This window comes from Mustela erminea, chromosome 10 (genome assembly GCF_009829155.1).
Source record: "Mustela erminea isolate mMusErm1 chromosome 10, mMusErm1.Pri, whole genome shotgun sequence".
In the NCBI taxonomy this organism is placed as follows: Eukaryota; Metazoa; Chordata; class Mammalia; order Carnivora; family Mustelidae; genus Mustela; species Mustela erminea.
Window position 1 is genome coordinate 84,408,486 of NC_045623.1, and position 25,647 is coordinate 84,434,132.

At 47.8% G+C, this 25,647-nt stretch overlaps 1 protein-coding gene across 6 annotated transcripts in view; it reads left to right on the top strand.

Moving 5' to 3' along the window:
- CSMD2 (CUB and Sushi multiple domains 2) overlaps positions 1 to 25,647 on the top strand; it is a 601,873-nt gene that overhangs the window by 288,287 nt on the left and 287,939 nt on the right. For all 6 annotated transcript variants that reach the window (XM_032302441.1, XM_032302440.1, XM_032302436.1 and 3 more), the window contains exons 7-9: positions 14,980 to 15,057; positions 20,090 to 20,177; positions 20,866 to 20,990. In XM_032302441.1, the coding sequence (XP_032158332.1) occupies positions 14,980 to 15,057; positions 20,090 to 20,177; positions 20,866 to 20,990 (291 nt within the window). The remainder of the gene's footprint in view (positions 1 to 14,979; positions 15,058 to 20,089; positions 20,178 to 20,865; positions 20,991 to 25,647) is intronic.

The window sequence follows — 25,647 nt, forward strand, 5'->3', positions numbered from 1 at the left end:
AATTGAATCTAGAGCCCAACCTCCTGATCACCGGTGTTCCATCTCCCCTGGTGTAAAGCGGAAGACCGTCTTTTGTGTTATGTAGCACCCAAATGTATTACACATGTGGGCAGGGGAGCTCTAGGAGTGCTGTAGCTCAAGTGTTCTAGTCTGTGAAGGGCTGCTTGGCAGCCAGAAACCAGACTGGGAATGGCAGGTGGAAATCGCAGGTAAGTAGGTTTCTGTTCCAATCCTGGAGAACTGGCTCTCCCTAAGACGGGGAGCTCCTCAGGCCTGGAGGAGATCCAAAGTCCATGGAATGTATGGGAGTAGATGAGAACATTCCTTTCAACCTTGAGTTTGCTCGAAGTACACAAAATTTATAAACACCAAGGGTGGGCTTTAGAACTTGCTCATTAAGCCCTTAACTGCTACCAATTACAAGCTGATGTTGGTTCTGATTGATTCGACAGTGAACTTGTATTGCACACCTATTAAGCAGAAGGCCCTGGAAGGCCCTCGGGAATAAAAGGTGGGGTAGGCTCACAGTGTGAGTGAGCAAGTGAGGAAAACCAGTGGTGTGCAGAGAATGGGACCATGTAAGGCTGATAAAAAGTAAGAAGTGCCTCCCGGCAGGGGTGTGCGGGGGTCAGGGGCTAGGGGCAGGGGGGAATGCAGATTCTCAGGTGGAGAGCTGGGCAGCGTGTCCCTCCCAACCCTGGCTTGGAGGCTCTGGGTCCGGACAGCAGTTGGCCCATCACTCACCTGGAGGGGGCAGGGGGCAGCCCCTGCCACCAGACCCCCAGGGCCAGGCTTTCTGGCCTAAAACTAGGATAAAACTGGCACTGGAGGCAGAGGCCTTACCTGTAAAATCTGGGACCTTTCCTAAACAGCCTCATTTCCTTAGCTCAGGGTAGCAGGACACCTTTGAAATATTTAAAAGCCACCCTGGTCTGATGAGCTTCACAAAGCCTCACTCTGAGAGCTTTCCTGAAAACATTTTTCCACTGCAGACCGTGGGCTTTTGTGGAAGCGAAGCACCTGGATTTTTTTCTTTTTTTTGTATTTTACAAATAGAAAAGCAGAGATGAATATTATCATTTTATCTGGTTAAATAGGTGCCAGGATTTCTACTATTTCGGGTGCCTGAGGGCCTGTTTGGCATGGTCGTGGGTTACAGTTTGATGCCAGACAATGGGGGACAAGAACCGAGCTGTGTGGCAGCCTCTAGAAGAGCTGCAGCAGGAGCACACCTGCTGTGCAGGAGGCCTGGACGAGGCCCTGTCCCCCACTGCCCTGCCGGGGCACCCACACAGCGCAGTGACAAAATGTGTTTTTAATTCCTACATTGCAGCTGAAGAAGCTGAGGCTCAGAGAGGTTTAGTAACAAGCCCAACACACATAGATCACACAGGTTGTAAGTGGTGAAGTTGAATTCATTCACAGGCTCGTGTGAGTTTTCTGCAAAAGCAGAGAGCCTTCTCTGAGTGGTGCCTCGAATGTCTTACCTTTCCTATTTAACTGGTAGCTTTTAAACTTTATTTGTTAATCTCATCCGACCATAAAGAAGTACATTTTCCAACACAACCCAGTACACACATCTATCTATAGAACTAAAAAGAAAATGTCAGCGAGTGGTATTTACCCCTACGAAGCATGATGCACCCTGAAAATTTCCCATTTTTAATGTTAACTGCAGCCTCGAGTGAATTTCACAAGTCTACAGCAGCTAACAACCCACAATCTGAAAATCTGCTTTAGTGATGAACTTCTCAAAAGCAGGCCCTATCTTATCCTCTTCTGTCTCCCCGAATACAGCTCTTGAGCAGGTTTTACTCATTCCCGTGGGCCAGTGTTTCCAGAGAGCTTTCTCTCACTTCAGGCTTCTGGCATTTACTACTTCACCCAGTCCTAACAGTGGCTGTGGGAAGGAGGGCCTCCTCTTAGCCCCGCTCTGCAGGTGAGGAGCCAGGGTTTCCAAGAGCCACGTAACTGACCCAAGGTCTCATCAATGGAGTGTGGGAAGCAGGATTTTCACGCCAGCGGTATTCATGCTTATAGATGGTGGCATATATACTGTGCTAATAAATGATTTTTCCCTGGGAACTTCTTTGTCTAGTGTTTTCCAGACCGGGGGCACATAGTGCAAGCATATGCAATAATCATTTAGTAACTCAGTTAGTGACTCGAGCAAGGTTCCTGAGCCTCAGCACTGTTGACATTGTGGCATGGGGAGCTCTTTGTTGTAGGGGACTGTCCACTGCATTTTGGGGTGCTCAGCAGCATCCCTGGCCTCCATCCACTAGATGCTAGATGCCAGTAGCATCTCCCTCAACACACCCAGTCATGATAACCAAGAAGTTTCCACATGTGGCCAAATGACCCCCACATACAGAATCACCCCCCATGAGAACCACTGCTCTGAAGGCAAGGAAACTTGGAAATGACTAAATAATCTGCTTGGCGGCTTGCAAATACAGCCCCAAAGCCTGGCAAAGATAGCTTTTAGTCAGGCCTAGCAGGAGATAGAAGACATTCTGCCCAGCTTTCTGAGGAGGGTTTAGTGGTGGGACATTTTATAGAGGATAGGATGGGATTAAAGGTCCCCAAAAAGATGATGCGGTCCTCAGAGACCATGCAACAGGGAGGCCTTCACCGTAGTGGGGTAGGGGCCAGGGCAGAGGGAGTAGAAGATAAGCCACCTAGCTGAACTGAGGAGCCTGACCACTGCCAACCCACAGTGCAGGAGGAGGGGGCCTGGGAATCAGTAACCAGAGCAGGAGGAGGAGCCCAGAATCAGTTACCTGATCTCTCTCTTCTCTCTCCCTCCTGTCTGCTGTGCCTCCCATCTGCCAACCCAAAAGGAGTGAGAAACAGGGGAACAGAGGCCCTGCTGTGGCCCCCTGTGTACTCTGGGAGGCTAGGAGCCTTACCAGCGGGCCCCCTTGCTCTAGCAGTGCTCAAGGCAGGACAGAGAAGTGTGGGGACTGGACCGAGGGACACATCAGCAGGGGGTCAGTTTCCACAGCCCTCAGCTTGCTGGGATTAGTCTCAAGTGATTTATGGCACCTCAGGGCTAATCATTATAAACCCCTAAATGGATTGATGAACAGTTGTGGGTTTTTTTGTTTTGTTTTGTTTTGTTTTGCTCCCAGATACCAAATCATACATTGAACAAATAAATGAATAACCTACAACATGGCATATTCCATTCCCATCTGGTATTCTTGGCCAAACAGGATGTTCAGTACTACCTCAGGAAATCAGGGGACCAGAGTTCCAGTGTGAGTGTGCGTCTGGCTGGCTGTTGGACGGTAGGCAAGCGTGCTGAATTTTAAGCATCTTGGTGTGACACGGCCATGTGACAGCACGGAAAGGGGAAGGCGGCTATCCCAGGCTCTGCTGTCAAGGAGAACAGCTTAAAGAGAGGAACAGGCGTAAATCTATAAATTGTGTGCAGCCAGATAAGAGATACAATTGAGGCCTGGGAAAGGGTTCTAGGATTAGAGATAAAGGAGCAATTAGTTTAGCGGGGAGCACTTAAAGAAGCCAAAATAAATAAATAAATAAAAAGGAAAAGGTGACAGCAACATCAGTGTGGGCTCCAGAAAGATGCCACGCAGATAGTGAGGAACATTCCAGGTAGAGGGAAGGCAAGAAAGGGCTAAGTCTAAGGAGCCGGAGCCCCAGAGACCTGCGTGTCCAAGGAGGAGCTGGGCCAACTACAGCCTGCAGGCCTGACCCAGCTCTCTGACTGTTTCTATATGGTCCTCAAGCTGAGAATGGCTTTTACGTTTTTAAACACTGAAAAAGAAAATCAGAAGGTTTCGTGACACATGAAAACTGTATGAAATATAAGTTTCTGCATCCGTAAATAAAGGTTTATAGAATACAGCCTTGCTCATTCATTTACGAAGTGTTGAGAGCCTCCAGAGTGCTACCAGGCTAGAGCTGGGCAGTCTACAGCTGAGACATGACCCACAGCCCAACTCATGCACTCTCAGGCCTCCCCTCTCCCCGAAAATATTTGCTGCCCCAGCTCGAAGCCCACCATCCAGAGCGCGGGGCAATGATCAAGGCAGCTAGCTCCAGAGCCCAGAGAGGGAGACAGGGATAACACTGAGAAGCTGCACTGAAGACAGGAGATCAGAGGTCTTTAACAGGTCTTTAACAGGTCTTTAACAAAAGTTTAACATTTGGGCACCTGGGTGGCTCCGTCAGTTAAGCGTCTGCCTTCGGCTCAGGTCATGATCCCAGGGTCCTGAGATGGAGTCCCACCTTGGGCTCTGTGCTCAGCAGGGAGTCTGCTTTTCTCTCACTCCCTCTGCCCCTTCCCCTGCTCATGCTCTCTCTCTCAAATAAATAAATACAAATCTATAAAAAATTATTTTAAAAAAATTAAAAAAAAAACAAGGGAGACATAATCATATTTTCATTTCAGGAAGATCTTTGACTACTCTCAGATGATAATGGGAGGACAGTTAAGAGTCTCGGAGAACCTGAAATCTCCAAGGACCTAGACTTTAGGCAGAGGCAGAGAGAGACTGGAAGAGTCTCCCCACGGTCACCTGCCTGGACTCGTGGCTTGTTAGATCGGGGAGTGAGAGGCGTGGAGGAAGGAGGCAGGGCATTCAGAGGTGAATTTTAGGTTTCTAGCTTGAGGGAGAAGGTGAAAAAATGACACTGTTAACCAAGGTGGCCTGGGGCAGAGGCACATGAGGGTGGATTTGCTTGGAACATGTTGATCTACATTGATATTGGCATATCGGGGCTTAGGGGCCATCTAGTAGATAGCTGGCTGGTCTGTCAGTCTGTAGCTCAGAGAAGCATCTGGGCTGGAGAGAGAGATGTGAAGACTCAAGGCAAAGTAGAGGCAGAGGTCACTGGTCCCCTCTCAGAACAGGAGTCCTCTTCAAATGTATAAAACATGAGAGGAGGGAGCCCAGAAGAGTGGTTTTCAAAGTGGGTTCCTTGGAGCCTGGAGGGCTTCTCCCCACAGCTGTTTTGATAGGGACTGAGCAGGCGGGGCTCTAGGTTCATCCCCACCCCCACACCATCAACTTAAACCAAAGAGCAGTTCCTCTTTGATTTGCTTTGTGTAGTGGGCATTTACCTAGAAGTGTAACTGCAGGTTCCTATACCTGAAATGTTTGGCAATCACAGAAATGGAAATTCCTTAAATTTCCTCCAGTTCGGGGAGACCACTGAGGTTATATAATCAATCCTTCTGCCTCCAGGCAAGGAATATTTTCAGTCCTCCTTGCAGTGCTAATTGCTTTCTTGCTTTCTTTTCAAGCCTGCAAGGAATGACATTGAGAAGAGCCTTTTTAAATGCCCCCAGAGGCTTATGTTCACAACTGGTGAGGGTCTTTCCTGGCAAGGAAGAGAGCATAGCTCCCAGCTTACTATTGCCCTGCTGGTCCCTAGAGAGGGAATGGTATTGACCCCCATGGGGCTAGTGGAAATTGAAGGAGGTCCTGCTAAAATATCTGGCACGTGACAGATGCTCAGGAATTGGAACCCCCAAGGCCTCAGACTGCACCAGTCACATCTACTCCCTATTATAGGGGGAACCCCTTGTGCAGTGACAGGTAGACCTGGTGGCTTCGGCTCCTCAGCCATGGGCTCTCTGCTTGTCACTCCGACATCATGGTTACTGTCCAGTGCTCGACCCTCCCTCCAGCCAAATCCTAGCCTGACTCTGCTGTTCCTCTCACCGTCTGTGTTGTCAAGTGAACTCTGGGAACCAGGAGTTGGGAGATACTCCACGGTGAGAGAATCAGCTCCTCTGCTTTCTGGAAGTCTGAGACACTGAGTCTCAGTTGTCTGCTGAAGAAACTCAAACATTTGAAACCAATTTGCATGCATCAAGATGCTTTTTATAGTAACAAACCCAAGCTTCTGTTTGGGTTTGAGCCAAAGTGCCTCAGGCAGCCTATGTCCACGCTCAGACTCTTCTCTCCAATTCCTGTCCACCTGCTGAGCTGCTCAACCCTTGCCAGCCTCATTGTTATGTTCTGGATATCCAGGTGTCCTCCATGAATCGCAGACTTGCTGCTTCCAGGCTCAGGAGCCCAGAGCCCAGTGCCCCTGAGGCCAGCCTTCTAAACTCAATCAAAAGTGAGTCTGAACTGAAAACAGCATGAACACAAAATACAGCACCCCTCACCTTGCCTGCTTTCAAGGGCAACCCAGTCCTTTTGCCAGGAAATGAACTCCAAGCACATATTCTTCTAACAGTTGGTCATTTCTTCATCTACACAGTCATCAGACAGTTCAGGGAAACTTCTGTGTGCTTGGCTCTGTCAGTCACAGGTCACAGATCTGTAAGCTTAGGGGACAAATAGCTAGGAGAACAGGACATGACATCACAGTAGAAAAAGGGCTTCAACAGATGCCCAGATGAAATCTTGTAAGGGCAGTGACTTCTCCCTGAGGTGGAGCCACAGCCACAGAGAGGAGATAGCCTTTGAGTCAGGCCTTCGCCAGCGAGAGGTAGCCAAGCAGGGAAAAGGGGAAAAAGACACACCAGGTAGAGCAAAAAGTATTGCCCAGGCCATGAAACCAACAACTGATGGCCATAGGAATTCCCTTAAATATCTTTCTTCTGGTCATTTTCTGACTTGTCAGAAGTTGCTTGTGAAGACCACCACACAGCCTGTTAACAATGGCAAAGCACGAGTCTAGAAATTAGAACATTCCACTCCCATTCTGCCCGCCATCTACCCTGCCAGGATCCTTGTCTTCTTGAGGGATTCCAGTGGCTACAAGGTTTGCTGTGGTTAACCCACACCAGCAGCACCCAACAGAGTACTTCTTACACACGTCAGTTGTTTTGTACATCTTACTGCCCATAGTTGGGTTGATGATTTCTTTTTCCACCATATTCAAAACGCCACCCAGCATAGTGTATAACCAGCTTCTGAGGAGCTGGACATTATTTTCTAAACTATCGACAATCCTTCCTCTCCTGGATTTTTGGCAGTGGTCGTTGGTGGCATTTTGAGTGTTCTCTTTCCATTGTTGCTATACCAGTTTTTTGCTCTTTGTTAGCTAGAGCAGTGAATTTAAAGTGGGAATGCACCAAAGCAAGGCACCCAGACAGCGCCTTTTCCAGCACCGGATCTTGGAGCATTCCCTGTATCTGTTACTCCTTCCTTTCATTCTCTTCCATGTCACTTGTCCTGGTGACCTTCAGCACAGCTCTGCCATCTAAAGTGTCACCAGATGTCCCTGGAGCTTTTCTTTTCCATGGTCACTAGTAGTGATTACCTGAATATTTCTCTTTTTGAATCTTGTCATTCTCTCTTGCAAGTATGTGCCATCATCTTCCGTTATAATAACCCTTCCAACTTTTCCTAAATCATGAAGCAAATGATCTTGAAAATTCAGAGCCTGGCTCTCTTTTCCAAATACCACACCATCAGTAGCAAAAGCTTTGTTGGTTCTTTCCCTGAGACCAGAACCTGAAGCTTGGGTTGCTATAATCAACAAGCTGACATTTACCCTATTCCAAGTGAGTGTACTGAGGGCATCTTCAGCAGTCATAACCCAAGACTTTCATTGGACATTGGTGGTTTCAAAACTGAGTACCATGGACCGGACCCCGGAAACCTTAAGTATCCTAGAATTTCCACTTCCGAACTATTGATGTCTTATTCAAGTAGGGAGATACGTAATTTTTGGCACCTTCTGTGCCTTTGATTCCTGCTTCAGTCCTTCAGTGTTTTCCTGCCCCATATTGCAAGGATATTCTTTGAACCTTTGTGATTCCATCAGAAACAATATTGCTGATTTGTCTGTCTCCATTTGCAGAAACTGTAGCAAACTGAGCAATGTCTTCAGAAGTTCTCACAGCTTTAGGCTCCTCGTAAGTTTAGGAATTGCAGTATCAACAAACAACATCACACCTTTCCTGATTTCCGTTAGATTAACACCTTTGCTCATCTTCTCAAAGCCTTCCATGGCCATGGTGCATGCCGGTACAGTGGAAACAGTGATGCCACCCCAGCCTCTTTTTTTTTTTTTTAAAGATTTTATTTATTTATTTGACAGAGAGAAATTACAAGTACACTGAGAGGCAGGCAGAGAGAGAGAGAGAGAGAGGAAACAGGCTCCCTGCTGAGCAGAGAGCCCGATGCGGGACTCGATCCCAGGACCCTGAGATCATGACCTGAGCCGTAGGCAGCAGCTTAACCCACTGAGCCACCCAGGCGCCCAGCACCCCAGCCTCTTTATTTGTGTGTTGGCAACATCCTGATCAACTGTGGCACAATTGTCTTATATTTATCCCTCACCAAGTCCACTGACCTGGCAGCCGAAACTCCACCTTCCGTTACATTGAGGCTTTCTCAGCTCTCTTCCATACCACTGCTCTTTCCACTGTTCTTCTCCATAGTAAGGGTTTCAGCATCTGCTAGAAGGTCTGTACCTTGAAGCATTAGATCTTGGGCATCTGCAGCAAATTTTCCATCTTTGGCATAAATCTGAGAGAGGTAAGGAACGAGTGTGCTAGACACTGACTTTGTCTAGCAAAGAACTGTGAATAATGAAAGCATATGTGCAGGGCTGGTGGCCAAGCAAGAGGCAGGCCATCAGTGACAAGGGAGAGACAGGGGCAAGTTTTCTTTCTTTTTTTTTCTTTTTTTTTTTTAAATTAAATTGATTTATTTATTTTCAGAAAAACAGTATTCATTATTTTTTCACCACACCCAGTGCTTCATGCAATCCGTGCCCTCTATAATACCCACCACCTGGTCCCCCAACCTCCCACACCCCCGCCACCTCAAACCCCTCAGATTGTTTTTAAGAGTCCATAGTCTCTCATGATTCACCTCCCCTTCCAATTTACCCCAACTCCCTTCTCCTCTCTAACACCCCTTGTCCTCCATGATATTTGTTATGCTCCACAAATAAGTGAAACCATATGATGATTGACACTTTCTGCTTGACTTATTTCACTCAGCATAATCTCTTCCAGTCCATCCATGTTGCTACAAAAGTTGGGTATTCATCCTTTCTGATGGAGGCATAATACTCCATAGTGTATATGGACCACATCTTCCTTATCCATTTGTCCGTTGAAGGGCATCTTGGTTCTTTCCATAGTTTGGCGACCGTGGCCATTGCTGCTATAAACATTGGGGTACAGATGGCCCTTCTTTTCACGATATCTGTGTCCTTGGGGTAAATACCCAGGAGTGCAATTGCAGGGTCATAGGGAAGCTCTATTTTTAATTTCTTGAGGAATCTCCACACTGTTCTCCAAAGAGGCTGCACCAACTTGCATTCCCACCAACAGTGTAAGAGGGTTCCCCTTTCTCCACATCCTCTCCAACACATGTTGTTTCCTGTTTTGTTAATTTTGGCCATTCTAACTGGTGTAAGGTGATATCTCAATGTGGTTTTAATTTGAATCTCCTTGATGGCTAGTGATGATGAACATTTTTTCATGTGTCTGATAGCCATTTGTATGTCTTCATTGGAGAAGTGTCTGTTCATATCTTCTGCCCATTTTTTGATATGTTTGCCTGTTTCGTGTGTGTTGAGTTTGAGGAGTTCATTATAGATCCTGGATACCAACCTTTTGTCTGTACTGTCATTTGCAAATATCTTCTCCCATTCCGTGGGTTGCCTCTTTGTTTTCTTGACTGTTTCCTTTGCTATGCAGAAGCTTTTGATTTTGATGAAGTCCCAAAAGTTTATTTTTGCTTTTGTTTCCTTTGCCTTTGGAGACATATCTTGAAAGAAGTTGCTGTGGCTGATATTGAAGAGATTACTGCCTGTGTTCTCCTCTAGGATTCTGATGGATTCCTGTCTCACATTGAGGTCTTTTATCCATTTTGAGTTTATCTTTGTGTACGGTGTAAGAGAATGGTCGAGTTTCATTCTTCTACATATAGCTGAAAAATCAGATTCTAGTTTTTAAAAGATCATCCTCTGCAACACTTTTTGGGGTGAGTTAGAGAGAGTGAATTGGTGAATGAAATCCAAGCAAAAAAGGGTTTAGGGCAAGAGTGGCTTAGAATCCTGAAAGAAAGATATACATTGGATGATTTTTTTTCTAAGGCTGAATGAACTAGGTTTGGTGATGGAACAGGTGTGGGGAGATGAAGGTATGGTCCAGCCAGTCATACAGCCAAGTGGTGGGGAAAAAGGAGTGATCAGGATTAGGGCCGGGGCTCAGCCTTGTGAAGGGAAGTCTGACTCCTTTGGGAGGAGGAGAAGCTGCAGGTTCCCTCCACTTTGTGATTCCCAGAGCCTTGGGGACAGGTTTAGCACCTCCCCTCCTCTACCAACAGGTCCTTGTCTCTTGCTAGCTCAGCCCAATAACTCATGCTGCAGACTAGAAAGGAATTTGTATTGCCAGATTCTTCTAGCTAAATGTGTACCATGTGTCCCGCTAACCTTTACAACAGCGGGGAAATGTCTTGTAATTAACCAGAATATAAAGGATGAATGGAGCAGCCTGGCAGTCTCCTGTAGTCATTATCATTCGGAGGAGATGAATGTACCTAGTAAGATTTCCATCAACCAGTTCAAGCCAGCACTTTTCTCTGGGAGTCCTGATTTTGTTCACGGTGCAAAAACATGTGCAAAAGGGAATTATATTTTGTATGTGAGTGTTTGGGGCCACGCATACCCAAGGGCACAAATTTGTTGTGGGTGTGCCGATTGTAGACACAGATGCATGTGTGGATCTGTGTGCAGGCAAGTACGTGTGTGCATACAAGTGTGGTCGGGACTGTGGAGCTGGCCACAGGCTCCGTTATATCTGAGGTGCATCAACGGTTACAAAATCCATTTTAAAGACCAGAACTTTGGTGTAATATCATTGGCACTACACTGTGGTTGCTCCCTGAATGAATGAATGAATGAACAAATGAATGAATGGATACATGCCAGAAATTCTCTAGGTTCTTGCTACTTTATCCTGCCTTTCTGATTGGGTCTGACAGTGGCATGCTGTGGAGATCTAGAGGCAGAAGCCCTCTTGTTCTCTGATGCTTTTTACCTGGCCTGCCCTGGTCTGTCGAGCTAGCTCTTACTAAGCTCATTTTGTGACTGATTTCCCACAGTGTTCCTTTTTCCTTGATCACTCACCGCCCACTTGGTCAGACTGTTTAAGAGACAAATTGGTTGTCTATAATTCAGGGTGTGACAGCTTCCCTGGAATTGCTCAAAAACTGAGGCCCCGGCATATATGGAGGCGATTTCTTGATGTCCACATCCCCGCTAATATGGATCTTGCCAAGAGCTTACCTCCCAAACCAAGACCACTTTCCTTATCCATTCATCAGCTCCCACTATGGTATGGGTCCACTGTATGGGCTCCCCTCTCCAGAGCCTGGGCCTGGGCCAATTGGGCCTGACATACATCCTTTAGAGATTGTGTTGTTGGTGAGGAACCACCATCCGGAGAGCAGGACCCCTGCCTTCCCCAGGCTTTTGTGTGGTACTCACAGACAGCACCTCACAGACAGCACAGGCCATGCACTTCTGAGACCAACTCAGAGGAGTAAATAGTCCAAGGCTTATATGTAAATTAAGAAGCCCCCTGAGGCTTCTCAGGTTCCTTCTCATTCACTTCTTACCGCTTTAGCAAGTTCCATCCTGCAATAAGTAACAGGAAGGACAGAGTTCATTCCTGCTATGGAGGATGATGACGTCAGCCACCGCTAACAGTGGCCCAAGGGTTATAAAGCACTGACCTGGTGGGTTACACAGCCCTTCTTTGGGAAGACCGAGTAAAGTAGATGGGCACAGAAATTAGAATGATTCTTTCTGGAGCCTCTTCCTGAGTGCAACCTTGAGAAGAGAGAAAGAAGGGTTCCCTCTTAACCATCCCCTCATGCCCACCTGCCTCTCATTGTCCCCCTTCAGCAGCTGCAGGGAAAACTGAAGGAGCATTTACCCCTGGAATGGCATTTGTGGTGCATCGGCCCCTCCTCACCTCCCTTCTTCCAGAGAATACTAGGACAGGAAACGAGGGAACTGGAGATAACTCTTACTTTCTCCTTCCTGGCCAGGTGCCCAGAGTCATCTGCACAGACCTCCCATAGAGTGAAACACACTGGGTCATGGAGACCCCTCTCCCCACCCCAGCCCCAGTGCCAGGGCATCAGGGAGACGAACTTGAGCTATCCCCACAGTACTGGGACCAGTCCTGTTCTCTTAGGGATGACTGAATCCAAGGAATTTCCCCCCTGCTGCACTGTATTAGATAGGCTTGAATAATGCATGTTTCCCTACTAATACCCTCTGTTTGATAATGGGTCCACGTTAGTGTTCATTGGAAATTTTCCTGCTGGATACACATGGAAAGTAATGCACATTTATAAAAAGACTTTGAATGCAAGTTGGGAAGCAGTGACTCCATGGTAGTAACTGAATTTGATCAGGCATTCAGTTTAGCAGCTTGCCAGGGGAAAAACCCTTTGGGAGCTTTTTGATATAGGCAGATCTGGGGGTTGTAGGGGGTTGGGAGATGGGCCCCTGCATGCCTGATCACTGTGGGCTTTAGTTTCGGGACTGGCATGTTACCGCAAGTGCAGAGCAAGTACGAGTTTTTCAGGACTGAGCTGGGGCAAAGGAAAGATTCTGGAGAAGATCAACAGTGCCCCTGTGATGGCTTTGGGGGCAGGTCACAAGAGAAGATGCTAAGGTTCAGCCAAGAGCACAGCTGCCTCCTGGCTGTGTGATCCATAGCAAATCACTTAGACCACTCTGAACTGCCATGTGATTATCTATCACATAGGTATAGTAACCACCAGTCAAGGTCGATGGATGTGTAAGGAGCAAATGAAATGATTATCGAGGGCCCACCATGTACCAGGATCTATTCTAGGCATGGAGGAGGCACCAGTGAACAAAACAGACGAAAACCCCTGCCTTCCTGGAGCTTATATTGCAATGTGAGGGGACACAAACCAATGATCCTGTGTGTTAGAAAGTTAGGGAGGTAAAGTAGGGAAGGGAGCTGCGGAGCAGGGGGTGCGGTGTCACTGTAATCAGTGGTCAGAGAAGGTGTGTGTTTCTGCAGGAAAGCGGGATTTGCACAGATGCTTCCAGGGAAAAAGGGAGTCATGAAGATACCTTTGGAGAAGAACCTTTTAGGGAGCTGGCAGGTAGAAGCAGGAACACACTTGGCATATTTTAGGAACACCAGGGAGGCCCATGTGGCCGAACAAGAGTGATTAAGGTTGAAGATAAGGTCGGAGGGGTGCTGGGAGGGCAGATGGGACTGTGAAGGCCACTTGAAAGATGGGCTTTCACTTTAGGAGGGCAGGTTGCCACTGAAGGGTTTTGAGCAGAGATATAATATGGTCTGACTTAGGGTTTTATTATTTTTTTTTTTTACATACAGTGTATTATTTCCTTCAGGGGTACAGGTCTGTGAATCATCAGTCTTACACAATTCACAGCACTCACCATAGCACATCCCCTCCCCAGTGTCCATCACGCAGCCACCCCGTCCCTCCCACCACTCTCCTCTCCAACAGCCCTCGGTTTGTTTCCTGAGATTAAGAGTCTCTTATGGTTTGTTTCCCTCCTGATTTTGTCTTGTTACATTTTTCCCTCCTTTCCCCTATGATCCTCTGTCTTGTTTCTCAAATTCCTCATATTAGTGAGATCATATGATAATGTCTTTCTCTGACTGACTTATTTCACTAGCATAATACCCTCTAGTTCTATCCACATCATTGCAAATGGCAAGATTTGGGGGTTTTAATGGTTGCATAATATTCCACTGTGTGTGTGTGTGTGTGTGTGTGTGTGTGTGTGTGTGTATACCACATCTTCTTTATCCATTCATCTGTTGATGGACATCTAGGCTCTTTCCATAGTTTGACTAATGTGGACATCACTGCTGTAAACTTTGGGGTGTACGGGTCTGACTTATGTTTTAAAAGGATCCCTCTGGCCCTTGTATTAGAACAGGCTATATGGAGCAGGGAGGATGGGAGGTCATGGCAACCAGGGAGAATCATCAGAGATTTCCATGACAGACATGGAAACTGTACTTGGGATCTACTTGGAAGGGTTTGAGGGATCCTGACGGATCGGGTGTGGATAGTAAGGTGTGAGGGAAACAGACAAGTCAGGGATGCTGACCTGAATAAAAGAACTTGAAAGGCATTTAGCCCAGGGCCTGGCACACAGGAAGTGCCTGGTCACAGTTGCTGCTACCACTGCTGGGTACTCATCTGAGAGGGCTGAGCCACCAGCAGGGGCCAGCAGGGAGAAGGCTTGAGGGTCTGGGACAGATGCATCGAGCAGTATACCCAGAGAATGGATGAAGCCCTTAGAGGCCAGCAAAATGTCTTGGGGACCTGGGGAAGTCAGACAGAAAGGAGGTGGATGGCTTCAGAGGATTGGCCTTTGGAACAGTGGCATCCTGGCTCTGATGCCTTTTCTGCGCTATTTAGCAAACTCCTGATGAGCTGTGGTCTGGACTGAGATGGGTTCAGAACCCAATTTAGTCATCAGGGCACCACCTGAGCCAGGCACCATCCCCCGGGGACCTCCAGGACTCTGCTTCCCCTGCCCACAGTAGGTCGGCTAGCATAGGCTGGGCTCAGCTAGCCAACTGGCTCTGCCACATATGCTCCTCATCCTCCTGGGACCAATCATGATCTCTCCCAGGGATGGTCGGGATGTGAGAGGACAAGCCTAATCTGACAGGTACTTTGCAAGCCTTCAGACACATCAAGACCTCCAAAATTCCAGTTGCTGAACCCAAAGTCAACAGGTGAGGGAATATGCCCCACCTTTTTAATGGAAAGATCTATAAAGTCACATTGCAAAGTGTGAGGATATAGGGAGGGTGACAGTTTGGGGGGGCATTGCTGCAATCAAGTGCACCTTTTGCCCAGAGGGATTTCTGGCTTTGACCCACCCTGGAATATCCCAAGCCAAGAGTGGAGATTATTCTAGAAGGACCCCATCCCTAGTCACCGATAACAACTAAAATGGTTTTCCTTCTTACCTCCTCTCTAGTCAAGAAGCAAATTGAGTTGAAGTCTCGAGGTGTGAAGCTGATGCCCAGCAAACACAACAGCCAGAAGACATCTGTGTGTAAGTGTCTGCCTGCCTGCTCGCCTGCCGGGCCTCTTGCTTGAGGTCAGACCCACTGGTGCTGTGACTGCCGGGAAGCCAGATGATGCTAGAGTGATTTCCCTTCAATCCTGCCTCCTTCTGTCTCGGGTTCTGCACATGGACACACTGACCTAGTGGCCAGTGAGCAGCCCCAGGGTCTGACCTTTGCCTCCTCCTCCTCCTCCTCCTCTTCCCTGCACTTCCCTCCCTCCTCCTCTTTCCCTCTCACTTCCCATTGTAACTGTAGTCCAGGGAGTCATTACTGCTACATTTCGTTCTTTATTTTTCCTTTTGAATCACTTCCACCTGCTAAAACAGTCCTCTTTCTGCTCCTTGTCTAGGAGTCAGTTACCCCCAACTGGGATCTTGGAGGCTGCAGGGTCCCCATTGCAGATCCCAGAGCAAGATCCTGTTCCAGGGTCCCTGGACCTGGCTGGGCTAGAGGGTGGGCTCCTGCATTCAACCCCTCAGTCAGTGCTGGGGTCTCTCTGCTGGGGCAAAGGGCAGTTTTGTCTATGAGAACATGTTTCTGCTATTGGTGTTTGAATGATTAAAAGGGGAACATCTGGTGCTGGGGAATGGGCTGGAATGTCACCCTAGAAATAACTGATTAGAGCCTGTGCTAAGGGACTTTTGGGCTAGTGTATAAGAAGGGGTTCAGGAAGGTTCTGGGCCACCCCTGGAGGGCTGGACTTGGAAGCAATGGAGATCTTCCCAAGAACCCCTCAGGTTTTGTTCTGAAGTTGAGTGTAGGGAGCCTTCCGTGGTTAGGAACCCCCAGATGACCAGCTTTCTGCTTTTCCTTCTCCTGCCCTTCCTTTGCCTTTCTGCTTCTCTCTCTCCCAATCTTCCCACCCTCCTTCTTCCACACCCTCTCTGCTGTCTGCTCCTTCAGTTTCTCCCCTTCATCCTGACTCTCTCCTTTCATCTCACCTCCACATGCGCACTTCTCTTGAGGGTCTGGAAGTACTTCCTGAGAGGGATGGAGAGCAGCCATCAGTGGTTCCAGAGGCCTGTCCGTGTATGGCAGGGAACTGGATGGGGGAGAGGCTCCGACTGAACTGAGGCTGGCTATGGGATTTTTCTCTGGTTCTTCAAGTCTCTGGGGACTGTCATCTCTGACATTCTGCCCTTGATGGCAAAGGGGCGGCCAGGAGCCTTGCTTCTGGGCTGCATGAGGGTGCCAGGGGAAGGAGCAAGGGGAACCGAGGGTTAAACCAGGAGTCTGCAGAGCAGACTGGCCCTCACAGTCTCATTCCTTCTGTAGCCACAGGAGAGGAGATGAACTGAGGTTGGCGTGATTTCGTTTCAGAGTTTTCCTTGGAGCCACCGGCAGACTTCAGGGACATGGCCCAGATTTGAGAGAGCAAGTTTTTATCCCAGTGTGTTTTCAAGTGACTCTGTTACTCCAGGCACTAGTATCTCAGTTTCCAAATCTGTGAAATGGATGCAAAACCTTACCCTCCCTTCTTCCCAAGGGTGCTGTTGAATCTAGGATGGGCCTTCCTGACCTAGGACTTGAGGAGGTCTGTGAACTGGCTAAAAACTACATGTGATGTTGTGAGTGCACTTTCGGGGAGGAGGCATGTGTTTCATTAGCTACTCAGGTGTCTGAAACTCCCTCAGAAAGATGAAGAAAGCTTATTCTCGTGAAATAATGCAGGAACTCTGAAAAAGATACTTATCACTCTACTATAAGACACGGGTCTCCCCTCTGAGATTTCCTCAGAGACAGATGGGTTCATGGCTACACTGTGTGGAAGGCAGGCCACCAAATGTCTACAGGTGTCTGGCCCTTCCTTGGTGGCCTACCCACACTCCCTGTGGACAGATGTCCTGAACTTCAGGGAAAGAGTGGACCCCCCGACCTATCCCAAACCCTACTTACTGCCTTCACTGGGTGGTCCGTGGGTACCACCAACTCCTGGCCATCAATCCCGACTGGCCGCATGTCCCTACTTCCTTCACCTTGGGTGGAAGACACTGCCTTTCTGAGCGTGTTTCGGCTTCTTGGGGTAAGGCCCACTCTCCCTTTCCTCCCATCCCTCTGTAGCCAACAGCAAACCAATACTACAAGCATAAGCAGCTGGTTTGAATAGCCAGGAGAGGCTGGGATTAAAGAAAGAGAGGGGAAAGCCCTCTGGACTCCAGCATTCACACATAAAGTGTTCAGTTCACGGGGACTTATCTTTGCTTGTTTCCCAGGGAGCCTGGAAGTCCTTGCACTCAGGCCTCCCAGGAATACAGGTCTTGGGGGACTGTGAGTACTTACTCTGGGCTGGTGACTTCCAGGATGGTGCCTGAGCCTTACTTCCAGCAGCCTGATGAAAGGGGGTGTGGCAGGGTGGGCGGCACATGTGCGGGGCTAGGGTTGGGTAGGTGGGTTCTGCCATGGGCTCTCTTCTTTGGTCCAGCCACATCCTCATCCCACAGCCTTTAGCTCTGCGTGCTTCCTGGGTGGTGTGAGTACTGGGTAAGAGGGCGGGAAACTGCTGTACTGTGTTAACACGCTACCAGGGGTGGCATGGTTCCCATGCGGTGGGCTCCGGGGACTGTGGGAGGGGTGTGGTCAGTGGGCAGGGGTGAGTAGGCCAGGCCGGAGGAAGGTGAGCACTTGGCTGACAAGTCCTCAGTGGGGCTGGATCCTGGTGAGGCTGGCTTACTGAAGTAAGTACTGGCATACAGAACTGGCATCCTCATCTTCTTAGAACAGAGCCTTCTCTTGCCTTTCTACCCCAGGGGATCCTGGAGACCCCATTACTGCCTTCCTTCCTGTTGCTTATGGAACACAAAGGCTCCAGGAAGTGGGACGTCCATCTCATTATCCCTGCCTGGGGGGTCCTGCACTGGCAGGAATGGTGTTGTTGCTAAGTTTAGGATGTGAAAGTCTTGGAAGGAGAGGGTTCACTGGGAAGGGAATGGGTGTGGGGGACATGCCTGGCACGAGTGACTGGTTTTAACAGGGCAATATGGAATGTTGAAGAAGGAGAGGCTCCCTGAGAGGACTTGAGCTCAATGCATCACAACCAAGAAGATACCAGGTGTGTGGCTTGTGTGGCATCTGTCCAGATCCCCAGGTTCCCTTGGCCAGCCACCCTCTGGGATACTTGGAGGTTTGAATGGGGTCTACACAAGTCTTCTAACTGTAGAAATGAGCTCCAAGCTCCAAGAGTCTGAGATAGGACTCCAGGGGTCCCCAGGTGAGACATGCCCTTCTTCCCTCTCCCCACATTTTAGTCTTCCAGGAGCCCTGGGGACTCTTTCTTTGCCACATCCATTCCCAAGCCCTCATGTCCGTCCCCACTGCCAGGCTCTTGTCCTTCACCTCGACAATCCTAAAACTTCCCATCGGATCTCCCAGGCACTGTCCCCCTACCCCCACCGAGCATCTTACTGGCCCCTTCTACCCCAGGACTCTTCAGTGGCTCCCCATAATTTTCAGGATCAGACTTAAACCCCTCAAAGTTTTGACCTCCAAAGCTTCACCTTCCACTCTTCATGACACTGGTACCGTCTCTTCTATTCTGGCCACACTGGGCAACCCCCAGTTCTATTTCCATGTCTTCACTTCACCTTCCTATGTTCCTCTGTCTCCCTAAACTGCCATTCCTCTTTCATCATGTGTTCAGATCCTACAATCTCAGACGACTCATATTAAATGCCATGTCCTCCAGGCAGGCTTCCATGCTTCTCTCAGCAACATAAGACAGGTCTTCCCTCTCAGCCTCCCTACAGCTGCGTCTTTCATCACTTCCCTATTGTGGTTCTACAGTTTGTTTGTTTCATATCTGCACTTGAGTGGGAGCTCCTGGAAGACAGTGGTCACATCTGATATCTGACAGTTGTATTTCTATGGAATCCAAAAATAGGGCCTTGTACATAGTAGATGCTCACTTAATACTTGCTGTGTACCAATGTATGGGAATGAGTGAGTGGGTGCATGAATGAGGAATGGAGCCGTTGCTCATATTGTGGGACATTGAGTGGGTAGGAGGGACATGGGGTAACTCAGAGAATGTTGTTCCATGCTCCCTGTCATCTCTGTCTTGAGGGTGCAATTGGGACTGTGGGATGGGCGAGGCCTTGAATGGATAGTCCTCTGGCCAAGCTGTATGCCAGGCCCCAGCTCCTGGTCATCCCAAAAGCCAGGAATCCAGAGGTGGGAGAGAGCTTCAGCCTCATGAGTATGAGCATCTCGAGAACAGTAAACCAGCAGGGGCCAGAGGGTTTCTACCTTCTTCACTGGAGACAGGAGAAAACTGTGTATCCGCCACCCCCTGACCAGGCTTCTCCTTTGGAAGAGAGGACCATGCACATGGTTGTATAAACAGCACTCTGGTGTTGGCAAGTGTGAGAGCATCCCACCACCTGCCAGCACCACCATGGGGGCCATCTCTGCGTGGTGCTCTTGTCCGGTGGCGTTGGATCGGGGATGCACTGCTTCCTGCTTACTCAGCTTGAGACGTGTCCGATGGGAAGAGGCTTCTTGGCAGAAATAGCCACATTTGAGCTAACGGCCCTGCTTTGAACTTCAGACTGCAGCTTTCTCTTACATTCTTTACTGTTCCTGATCACACATCCACCTTTTATTTAACTTCCTTTGAGTCATTTCTCCATGTGGGGCTGAGGTTGGGGGTGATCATCTCATCTAGAGTCACCACCCCCGGTTCCAAAGCACAGGGTGAGGAGGTTACTGGGGGGCTGAGGCCTGTCCACTTCTGGCCACTGGCGTGGGATGAGGGAATTGGGTGGTTGCTGGTTTGGGGTACCTGCCTCGAACCCCTATGCCCTTGATGAATTTCACTTGGACTTTTCTCACAAAGGAATTTGTCAAAAGCAGCTCCCCACCTTGCACACTCATGAAGCCTGAACCAGGAGACCCCACAACCCCACAGCCCCGCGGGGCAGGGCCTCATTCTGTCTCTGTGTCCACCCCCCACCCTGAGCCACTGCCCCGGATGTGCCTTCCTGTGATTACCCATCTCTGTTTGTGCTGTTTTTTGCCTTGTAGTAACTCAGGTTGGTGTGTCCCAAGGGCATAATATGTGTCCAGACCCTGGCATACCTGAAAGGGGCAAAAGACTAGGCTCGGATTTCAGGTAAGACCTGTTCGGGAACTTTCTAATTGCAAAGAAGGGTGGCTTGCCTGGTTGGGGGGAAGACAAGGGCTGGCCTTCTTAGAGGTACAATGCAGAGGACAGTATGGGTTTAAGAATAGACACTTTTTGGAAAAGAACTGTGGCCTCTGGCATTCTTTGGTGCCTGTAGGCTTTAGGGGAAGGAGAGAGCAGCACACTGCTAGTGTTACCCAGCAAAACTATCCCTGGGGTACAGGAACTGCCCTCACCAGTAACGACGTGCCAGCGGCAGCTTATATCGCCATGATCTGGAGATCCTAGGGCCCCAAGATGGCACATCTTGCAGTGTTTCTAATAATCAAACTATCTTCCCATAATCCTCCATTTTCATTAAAGTTTATGGGTACCATCCACCCACTCTTAGCTGTCCTAATTGGTACTTATCTCAGAGCATGGCTCTTTTGTTCACAAAGTCACCTTTTAACTCAATCCTAAGACCATTAAATGGTCCCCCCCACAAAAAAAAAAAAAAAAGATGAAGAGCAGACATTCCTCTCAGTGGAGATATTAAGTGATACAACAGTGGAGTAGAGATGAAGGGCCAGAGGGAAAATAATGTTTGGCGTGGTGCTTGTTTGTGGAGCAGGGAAGGACTTGGGTGGGCCTGGCAGACTCAGGGCTGAGCTCACAGAAACACCTTGTCTCCCAGGTTAGGATCCAGCGTCCAGTTCACCTGCAGCGAGGGCTATGACCTGCAAGGGTCCAAGCGGATCACCTGTATGAAAGTGAGCGACATGTTTGCGGCCTGGAGCGACCACAGGCCAGTCTGCCGAGGTGAGGGCGCCCTGGGAGAAGGAGGCTGGCCAGAAACCAGGATGGGCAGGGAGGATGGAGCCCAGCTCCTGGTCCCTAAGGATACAGGCTTGCGTCCAGACTGGCTCACCTCACTCTTGCTGTGTTCCAGGCCTTGGGTTCTGCATTCATTGACTAACTTAAAACTACATTTGGTTAGCACCTTCTCTGTATCAAGGTCTGTGCTAGGATCAGAGGTGGGGATGAGAGACATGGCCTCTGCCCTGCGTGGACCTTACAGTCAGGTAGGGGAGGCACATATGAAGCAGGTTGCTAACTTATGGCACAAATACATCTCAACTACACCTCACATGGAAGGGAAGTCACCTTGTGTAACATTACCTTGATTCCCTCCACTGTAACACATTTATACCCTAAACCTTCCATCTCAATGCCTTTGTTTCTTTCCACATGCTCAGTAATCCACAGACCTGTCACCTCGAGAAGAATGTTCTTAGCTAGGCAAGAATCATATGGACCATGATATCAGAAGGCTCCTCCATGGGATTCTTCTAACCTCACACCTGGGCATCTTGTTTTCAAAGACCCACCCCCCCATCCCTAGCCATCATATGGCCTGAGGCTGGGCTGCTGGAGCCCCTGTCCCCGCATCTTAAAATAGTAGACCTGAATGTTTTCCTTCCCTGGGACAAGACAGCAGCTGCTTCTATGGTAGAGAAGCCCCTGGCCTCATCCCTCAGGGCAGCGGTAGCTGGCTTTTCAGTTCCTCTGCTCTGTGTGCATCTCCTTTGCACTGTTTGTGCACCTGACCAGAGCTCAGTTCTTGGTGCAAGAGTGCAAGAGTGAGCAGTCTCTCTGGAGATTGTGAACGAAGCCAACAGTTGCTCTTTTGAGGGCCCCTGTGGAAGAGAAGGTACATTGCCTGCCATAAATTTATGTTCAATTTAAGAAGGAGATGCTTTGCCTCTCTCCAGGCTTATGTGCCAAGATGAAATTGATGCACAGAGAGGGGTACAGGGGAAAGAACTTGGATGATGATTACACTAAGGAAGGGACAGAGTTGGAGCTGAAACCCACTCCCTTTTTTTAAATGTGTTATTGAGTAATCTTGAAGAAGGTCATGAAAATACCTTTGAAAGAAGCCTCGGATGTATTCATTCTCACTCAACTTCGAGGTGGCCATGACCCACAATTAGTAATGTACTTTGTGTTCCTACTGATTGTAGCTATATTATTTCAAGGATTCCACTTAGCTAATATTTTTAAAAAATCAAACAAAAGACCGAGTCTTAGGTATAACTCTCAGCTTTGCCACCAGCTAGCCATGGGCAGTTTGGCAAATCATCTATTTTCCTTGGCCTTATTTTCTTACCATTTATATAATGGTACCTCCCCTAACCATCTTGTATTAATTTGAGAGTTGTGGATATGGAAACATCTTGTGAATCAGAATGAGTTTGACAAGAAAAGGAGTAGCCTCACGCTAGAATATCGGCTCAATAGAGCAAGAATGCCTAGAATGGGGCCTGGCACATAGTAGGTGTTCAATAAGAGATGTTGAATGAATAATTGAATGAATGAATAATCAGAGCAAACACTCCCAATTCCAGGGAGCCAAGAAACGAGCTGTGTAGAAAGTCATGGAATTATCATGTCTCAGGAAAAAATGTCTGGGCCAATCTATTTAACAAAATTTCTTTTGAGGAGCCAGAGTAACAATGCTTTTGGACAGTAGTGGAATCTAGTCTTTCCCAAAACCTTTTCATTGGCAGAAGATTCTTCTTTTAGGAAGGGTGGTGGTTTATGTGAATATGCCCAGGGAAGAACTGGCATTTCGGAAGGAAGTTCACAGTCAAGTTATCATGCTTACCTTTTTCTCCAAAAGTGTTGTGTGGCCTATTCAGGTTTTGTCCAGTGATTTTGACACACTAGACTCTAAATTCTCTGCCACCCTGTTAACTGAGCTTTGGGCTAAGCTTTATGCATCTGTTCTCCTCTCATCCTCTGCTTCTGGGAGGCAGAGGAAAATAGTGGAAAACAAAGCCAGACAGAACTGCATTCAAATGCAACTCCCACCACTTTGTAGCTGGGTGTCCTTGGGCCAGTTCCTGCACCTCTCTGAATCTCTTTTTTGTCTGCTAAAAAGCAGTGATTCTAGAACATGACTATTCCTTGGCTTTACCTTGAGGCCTAGAGGAGGTGGTGGATTGAAAGTGCTCACTTAGAAATGATCCAGGAACATCTGCAAGGCTCCCTCATGGCACCATCTGTACATGGCCTCCCCCCGCACCTCCCCGAGCCTGGGAGTACCCCCTCCTCAGCCTCCAGGGCTACAGGGTTTTAGATGCCAGTTCCCTGTCTGTCTTGGCCAGTCGTACCATAATCACACAGTTAGGGGAGGTACACAGACTTTGATCTAGATCACAACTCTGCTGCCTATATTAGCTTGCTGGCCCTGGGTGGGTTCCTGCCTCATTTTGAGCCACAGGGCCCTCATGAACTAGGAAAAGGAAACATCTCCTTCCTCATGCTGGTGACATTTAAACAAGCCATTTTATAGAAGGTAACCAGTGCCAACTGTGGTAGAGAGAGGGGCTTCTCAGCACAGGTTAGAATGCTCTCTCCCCCTCCTGCTTTTTCTCCCCTCCTAAACCCCTGTCATTGGAAGGGAGCAAGAGACAAGGCAAAGCCTCCCAGGTTTGGACTTGGATGACCTGTCCTCAGCTTCTCTGAAGGCTAAGGGCAGAGACAGAGATTAGATTCAAGGGTCCTCTCATTGTTGCAGTTTTGAAAGTTTTTCTTTTAATAATCTCTTGTTTTTAATTAGTTAGAATTATTACCATAACTGTAAATTTTTATAGAAGTCTAAGTGAACCCCACTTTGAGAATAAAAAGAGACAAAACTCTTTGAATTCCAGGATAGCTCTACTAATAAGCAGGTTATCAAAAGATCTCATTCTAAAAAGGATTTACCACTAATAACAGTGGTATTATTTTTCCTCTAATGCATTTAAAATATGATTTGATTTTAAATATTCATTTTCCACACAATTAATTCTGCTAAAACATGGGGCCTGGCAAATAATAGGTTCTCAACAAATGTTGGAGGATGACCTGAATGGATCGGTGATTGAAATGAGCGAACAATATGGGACTGTGCCTTCATTTTGGAATTTGAAATTAGGTATTCACAGGTTTTTCTTCTCTTTCCATCCCACCGAAGAATTAAGTTCCAAAAAGAAAGAAAGAAAGAAAAAGAAAAGAGTTTCGAATTTGATGTGTCCTGGACAAGTTTGATCATCCAAAGTAGACTGAGGGAAATTTGAAACCTACTAATCCTCTTCAGCTCTAGATAGGAGCTGGTGCTAGAGTACAGAGCTCATCAGAATCATTTTACAGATGGAGCCCAATATTTAAAAATCAGCATTTGCAGAAGCCTAATAATAAAACACAGATAATAATAATAAACAGATATTAGATAAAAATAATAAAATAGAGCCTCTTTCTTTGAAGTAGGGGCAAGAGATTTAGGGTTGCCCCTCCCTCACCCCTTTCAACAGCCCCCAAGCTACGTCCAAGGAACCCTGAGGCTCCAGAGAACACTAAACACTAAACCACTTGATAGCATGGAGAGGACCAAATTGACAACCAGGAGACGTGGAGGCCTGGTTTCTTGTGCCCACAAATTGATGTTGACAGAGAATAGGAACCAAGTAATCAGCCCTAGATCTGTCTCATCGGAACCATAAAGTAGATACTCAACAGAAAACCACACGTTATCCCTCTCCTTTGTAGAGAACACCCTTGTTTGCTGTACAAATACACATGCATGTATGTGTGTAGAGAGAGGGGCTTCTCAGCACAGGTTAGAATGCTCTCTCCCCCTCCTGCTTTTTCTCCCCTCCTAACCCCCTGTCATTGGAATGCAAATGCAACTCCCACCACATACATATGCACACACACACATATATCGACACATACTTGTATATCTGTATAGAATAAAAGCCTTTTCCCTCCCTTCTCCTATGATCCTCTGTTTTGTTGGAGGGGAGGTAGGTGGGGGGATGGGGTAACTGGGGTGACGGGCATTAAAGAGGGCACATGATGTTATGAGCACGGGGTTATTATATGCAATGGGTGAATGACTGAGCTCTGCATTTGGAACTAGCGTTGCACTATATGTTAATTAATTGAAATTAAATAAAGTAATTTAGTAATTTAAAAAGGGGAATAAAAGCCTTTTTGTGGGTAGAACACCTGACTCAGGACTCAAGAGACCTAAATTCAAGTTCCAACCTTGCTATTAACATACCATATGGCACAGGGAAAATTACCAAAATGCTCTGCATCATCTCCTTCATTCTCATAAGACGGAGTGAAATGTGGAGAATATGGCACCAACCAGCGGAGTGAAACAGCATGACAGTTACAGGTGGTTGTCTTTCTTCTTGGTGGCCATCACTGGATCAATTTCCCAAGCCCACTCCTTAAATACTAATATTGTTCAGAGTTCTTTTTTCATCCCTGCTCTCCTGTCCCCTCCCCTCTCTCTCCACTCCCCCTAACTCCTACCCCAAATTTCCTTTCTTCTCCTTTGTAGTTATTCCCCCTAGGTGATATACTGACAGCTAAAATACATGCCTCATTGTTCCCCAAGACTCGTACCTTTATATTTGTA